This window comes from Mustela nivalis, assembly GCF_964662115.1.
Source record: "Mustela nivalis genome assembly, chromosome: 8".
Taxonomy (NCBI): Eukaryota; Metazoa; Chordata; class Mammalia; order Carnivora; family Mustelidae; genus Mustela; species Mustela nivalis.
In genome coordinates, this window is record NC_139027.1 from 114,138,540 (window position 1) to 114,145,098 (window position 6,559).

Sequence of the window (6,559 nt, forward strand, 5' to 3'; positions counted from 1 at the left end):
TCGAGCCCCACATTGGGCTCTCTGCTCAGCGGGGGCCTGCTTCCCTCTCTCTCTCTGCCTGCCTTTCCGTCTACTTGTGGTTTCTCTCTGTTAAATAAATAAATAAAATCTTTAAAAAAAATAAAAATTAAAATAAAAAAAAAATAAAGTCTGTAAATTAGGGGCACCTGGGTGGCTCAGTGGGTTAAGCCTCTGCCTTCGGCTCAGGTCATGATCCCAGGCTCCTGGGATGGAGCCCCACATCAGGCTCTCTGCTCAGTAGGGAGCCTGCTTTCCCCCCCCTCTCTGCCTGCCTCTCTGCCTACTTGGGATCTCTGTCTGTCAAATAAATAAATAAAATCTTTAAAAGAAAATAAAGTCTGTAAATTAATTCTATACCCTTGCAGGCAGCATTATGCAACATAATGAAAGAAAGAGAAATAAGAAAAGCTTCATAAGAATGAAGAAAACCTTCATATGACCCCTTCTGCCACTAACAAGCTGTGTGACCTTGAGCAAGTAAACTCTCTGGGATATGGTATCCTCTTCTATCAAATAATGACCTCTAAGATCTTTCTAGTTCTAATAACCAATGAGAACAAATTAACATTTTAATAAGATACAAATTCTTCTGGGGCTCCTGGGTGGCTCAGTGGGTTAAAGCCTCTGCCTTCAGCTCAGGTCATGATCCCAGGCTCCTGGGATCGAGCCCCACTTCGGGCTCTCTGCTCAGCGGGGAGCCTGCTTCCTCCTCTCTCTCTCTGCCTGCCTCTCTGCCAACTTGTGATCTGTCAAATAAATAAATAAAATCTTAAAAAAAAAAGATATAAATTCTTCTAATGAAATATCACAAATGTGTCCAAACACAAAACAAACAAAATCAGCTTTTTTAAAAAAGATTTTATTTTTAAGTAATCTCTACACCCAACGTGGGGTTCAAACTTGGAATCCTGAGATCAAGAGTTGCATGCTCTACCAACTGAGCCAGCCAGGCACCCCCAAAATTAGCTTTAAAAAAAAAAACTAATTAAGAAAAAAGAATTTTAAGTAGTCACAAAATGGGAGCTAATTGAGTTTTTAAACTTACACACTTGGATCAACATAAATAAGAAATTTAAGGAGCGCCTGGGTGACCCAGTGGATTAAGCCGCTGCCTTCGGCTCAGGTCATGATCTCAGGGTCCTGGGGTTGAGCCCTGTGTCAGGTTCTCTGCTCGGCAGGGAGCCTGCTCCCCCCTCTCTCTCTGCCTGACTCTGCCTACTTGTGATCTCTCTCTCTCTGTCAAATAAATAAATAAAATCTTTAAAAAAAAAATTTTTAATGGTGGGTTATGTGACAAATCTTGTACCTTCTCTTCCTGTTTAAGAACCACAGTCATGGGCGCCTGGGTGGCTCAGTGGATTAAGCCGCTGCCTTCGGCTCAGGTCATGATCTCAGGGTCCTGGGATCGAGTCCCGCATCGGGCTCTCTGCTCAGCAGGGAGCCTGCTTCCTCCTCTCTCTCTCTGCCTGCCTCTCTGCCTACTTGTGATCTCTCTCTGTCAAATAAATAAATAAAATCTTTAAAAAAAAAAAAAAAAAAAAGAACCACAGTCATTGGGGCACCTGGGTGGCTCAGTGGGTTACAGCCTCTGCCTTCGGCTCAGGTCATGATCTGGGATTGAGCTCCACATCAGGCTCTCTCTGTTCAGCAGGCTCCCTCTCTCTCTGCCTGCCTCTCTGCCTACTTGTGATCTCTCTCTCTGTGTCAAATAAATAAATAAAATCTTTAAAGAAAAAAAAAAAAGAACCATAGTCAAGGGCATCTGGGTGGCTCAGTAGGTTAAGCATCTGCCTTTGGCTCAGGTCATGATCCCAATGTCCTGGGATCTAGTCCGGCATCAGACACCCTGCTCAGTGGTAGCTTGTGCACGTGTTCTCTTAAAAATAAATAAACTAGGGCACCTGGGTGGCTCAGTGGGTTAAAGCCTCTGCCTTAGGCTCAGCTCAGGTCATGATCCCAGGGTCCTGGGATCCAGTCCCATAACGGGCTCTCTACTCAGCAGGGAGCCTGCTTCACTTCCTCTCTCTCTGCCTGCCTCTCTGCCTGCTTGTGATTTGTCTGTCAAATAAATAAATAAAATCTTTTTAAAAATAAATAAATAAATAAAATTTTTAGAATTTTAAAAAGAACCATGGTCAAGGTTTACTGATTTTTCAATACCTGAAGTATTTCTCAATAAAAAAAGAAGTTGAAATAGAGCATTTCTCCTACATCTGTAGTTTCACAGCTTTTAAAATAAGATTTCATTATTTCAGTAATTCATTCTTAAAATCACAAAAACACAATTGTCCTCAAACACATTATAGCTAGTGAAGGGAAGGGAAGATAACTGCATACAGCAATGTTGCTTCTATAACTAAACTAATTCTGAGCATTGAAAAATTCAGCAAGAAAATGAATTGAAAACACAGGTCATAGAAGGCCAAGCCCTGTCTATAACACCTTCCTTAAAAAGTGATGAACAGCGAAAAACTACTCCAAACACTCATAACTTGATGTTTTAATCATCTAACAAGAGTGGAAGGTGAATATTATTTTTTTCTATAACACTATATTTCAGCCAGAAACAACTTTAGCTAATAGACAATCACAATGTGACAATTCCTGCCCTACCTCTGAAACACACATATTCATTTAATCCATAGGAATATCCTCTGAAACACATGCTACTTTATCACCTCCATTTTAGGGATGGACAAAGAGGCTTTTATAAGTGCCTTGCTCAAAGTTACACAGTTAGTAAGTGGCACCGTCCCTGCCCCTAACCAGTGTCTTCATTTAAACTTTAAACTCCCCTTTCTAAATGATGTCACTATTTCCTCCCCATGCTGCCTTCATCCATCTACAAAGGAAGCCTTGAAACAAGTAAACCTCTAATTTAAGTAGCACCCCAGCACCTAAATACAGCAGAGCCTTCACTATAACCTCTAAAACAAAGTCTCCTGTAATGCGAACCCAAACATAAATTTTAAGATGCCAATCTTTTGGCCCATGTTTCATCCTTTTCTTTCCTAACCTCCATTGGAAAAACACGGTTGGGCGGAAAGAGGATCATTCTCAAAGCTTAAATTCCAAGTTTCTTAAATTTGGCAACAATACTGTGCTTTGGGACTTTAAAATTATAAGCACGGTTCTCAGAGGAAAACATTTCCTTTATTAGCAGTTGGCTTTGAGAATTCCATTCTAGGATGCTAAATATAACAAAATACCTCTGACTTCTAATAAACACATTCTCCACATTATTTTGAAACTAATGGTTGCCTGCTTATTTACAAAACAATTTTGCCACGACCATTAAGCAAATGGAACATTTTAAAGACTCTTTCAAATTTGTTCCAGTTCTTTTAATGAACTGACCTGGTATTATTTTCTGAATTCTTCTACTATGAAATAAGAAAATTCTCATTTCACAATTCATTTCTTTAAAGAAACAGTCTTGTTTTATTCTAATTTTCTTAAGTTTTAACATAAGAATATCAGCAAAGCCAGAATCGTGGAAATTGGTTTTTCAAACTATGAAATAGAGTATTTTTAAAGATTCTATACATTCATTAAAGGTACATAAAGCATTTCACAGTTCTTAAAATGTATCTTTATTATTAAAAATACCATACTTGGTAGTTCAGAAATACTGAATAACAGGGCAGGGGAGGAGCTGAGTACCTTGTTCTGGGCTAATGGACTACATCAATCAGGTTTTTAACTGAATGCATAGCTGCTGTGTTTTAGGGAACAAGCACTTAGTGGAGCTCACAACCCCAGGCATTCTGTCATTGTACAAGCAGTTCAAGGGCAGTTGTAAAAATTTAAGGTACCTTTAGCTGGACAGCTCCTCAAGTTCTCCCTACCTAAAACATGGAATGAGAAAATTATTAAGACTCAACTGCAACTTTTTATCTGGGAGATGGATCCAAGGAGTGGGAAAGGTAAAAACTTTCACCTCACAATCCATGGAGGGGAGTGTTTTCACCAGTAAGTATGTCTATTACAAATGGCTTTTTTATAGCCCCCTGGCTATTTTACCTTCTTTTGTCTCCCTGTCTTCATAGCTTTTAGGCCACAAAGTCCCATTAACATTAAATCTTAAATAGAGTTACCCAACCTCTAAACATCTAAAGATTCATCAACCAATATATGCAGGATAGGGAAGAGTTCTTTCAGACCCAACCAGAATATTTAATGGGAAGATAAGAGATTTCAAAGTACCGTTTCTCTGAAACTGACCCCTAAACTTGGGCTGAAGCCCTAAATTTTCTCCAAAATGTATTCTAAAAATTAATATGAAGAGTGCCCCTTGAATGATCTACTGTCAACAGCAGTAACAAAAAGTTTGTTCAACACCCTATTATCTTTCACCCCAAACATGCATCCTAGTATAACTGCTCTGTTGACACCCTATCCCCAAAGTTTGTGCTTTCTTCCTTCCTGGTGTTTTTCCCAACGTCCCTTTCCTCTAGTTATCAAAATCTGCAAGCTACATACATAAGTGGGTGCTGTAGGTCTGGGGTAGTCCTGGTGTAGGACAACAGGGATTGGTGGCAACAGCTGTTCCTCAGATCCAGCCCCATGTTAACCAGGTCAGACTATGATGGCAGATCTCCCAATTATTCACATAGGCCTGAAATTCACACTGTTAGGAGAAACCTTCTGGTCTTTAAAATAGCATGTGAGGGCGCCTGGGTGGCTCAGTGGGTTAAGCCGCTGCCTTCGGCTCAGGTCATGATCACAGGACCCTGGGATCGAGTCCCGCATCGGGATCTCTGCTCAGCAGGGAGCCTGCTTCTCTCTCTCTCTCTCTGCCTGCCTATCTGTCTACTGTGAACTCTCTCTGTCAAATAAATAAAATCTTTTAAAAAATAAAATAAAATAAAATAGCATGTGAACCAAAGAGAACATGTGCAGGACACCCACTGGCAACCCCCAAGTTAATTAGGGTCTTCCATTCTGACCCAGGCTCCGTCGGTCCATTCCCCACATCACTGCCACCAAATACAATGCTCCTGAAGCTCGAACTATTACCAAGTCTCAACCCTTACGCTGTCATTCAACGTCCACAGAACCAACCACTCTCACCTTCCTCAACTCCCCCACACAAATCTTTGACTTCTGTGAAAGGTCTCTGTCTACTCCCCTCATCCCTCACCCCCCAACCAGCTGCGTCCCCGCCAAGATGGCCTCTTTTTTACCCTCCTGCTCTACCCCATCAATGCCCACACTTGAAGCAGGAAACCTACGCAGGGAGTATACCTTCCAAGACCTGCTGACGACGTGAGTCAAGAGACCTCTCGGCTTAATTTAAAGCCAATAGATCTCACTTTCAAGAAAGAAATGAAATCTAAGAGGCAAATCCCATGGCCTTGTCCTGATAGCCGCCTCCTCGCCCAAATAACATTGTAAAGGGAAGCAGAAAGCCTTAGACCGGCTCAGATGAGTCTCCTACCAAAGAAGGCTTTGCGGTGGTCCCGATGTCTCCACACCAGGAAGGCCTCGCGGAGGTGGGGGACTAGAACGCGACCCCAACCAACGCTGCGAGGCAGGTGGCCCCGCGCAACCTCCCGCGCGCTCCTTCCTGCGCCCCGGAGATGCCATCCCCAACCAGTCCCCGGAGCCGGGGTTCCGACCTACCTCCCCCTTCACGCGCTCCGCCAAGCCCCTCACCCAAAGACCCCGGTGCTGCCCGGGGCCGCCGTCGGCCGCGACAAAAGGGTCAGAGAGCGAGACGACCCCTCTGCGCGCAGCCCCGCGGACCTCCGGGGGGCGCCGCTGCCCGGCCGCGCCAACACCGACGCCGCCGCTACCTTGTCCTCGGACGCCGCGTCCGGCTCGCGGGCCGCCCTCTGCCTCAGCTCGGTCATGGTTGGAGACCCCGGCGCGACGTCGCGGCAGGCGAGCAGCGCAGCCGCCGGAGCGGGCAGCTCAGTGCGGGCGCGCGCGGACTCCGCTCGGCCGGCCCCGCCCCGCCTGAGAAGCTCTCAGGACCCACCACAGCCGGGCCGCTGGCCGTGGAACTCTGCCCCGCCCAGCGCCGCCGCCGCCCTTTCACCCGGGCGGAACACAGCCTGCTCCGGCACCGGCCCGCTCACTCCGCTAGGGAGGAGGGCCTCCGGAGCGAGCGCGCACGCGCACCGCCGCCATCACGGCCGCAGAGATCCACGAATGGCGCGAATGCATCAGGGAGGCGGAGTTCTGGGGGCGGGGAGGAGTGGAACGGAGAAGCGTGCATTGGGCTAGCTGCGAGAGGAGGCGGGAAAAGGCATGTGTTTCCTAAGGAGACTAGCCAATGGGAGCTCCGACCTGACCGCGGAAGGCGGGCGCTGGCGCCCTGATTCCCAGAGGCAAAATGAGTAGCGGAGTCGAGAATCGGCATCCTTCAAGCTGCAGCCTGGAGGATGGTGTTTGCTCTAGGCTTCGCGTTCTCCGAGGCCAGGGCTCGTCCCTCACGCATACAGGTAGACACTTGTTAGGCCCTGAAGTGGAAAAGCCCAAGGAGCCCCCACTGTAAGAGAAGACGCCCACGTGATAAGGAAGTGAAACCCAA

General features: G+C 45.9%; 1 protein-coding gene across 3 annotated transcripts in view; it reads right to left on the minus strand.

The window, feature by feature from the left end:
• The window catches only part of CDS2 (CDP-diacylglycerol synthase 2), a 63,361-nt gene extending 57,168 nt beyond the window's left edge, over positions 1-6,193 (minus strand). Inside the window, exon 1 of one of the 3 annotated variants that reach the window (XM_082744463.1) lies at positions 5,820-6,193. In XM_082744463.1, the coding sequence (XP_082600589.1) occupies positions 5,820-5,876 (57 nt within the window). In that variant the 5' untranslated portion in view covers positions 5,877-6,193. Of the gene's footprint in view, positions 1-5,461; positions 5,480-5,646 lie in introns of those variants that run through there. The other 2 variants (XM_082744464.1, XM_082744465.1) reach the window with 2 other exon arrangements.
• Positions 6,194-6,559: the final 366 nt, after the last annotated feature.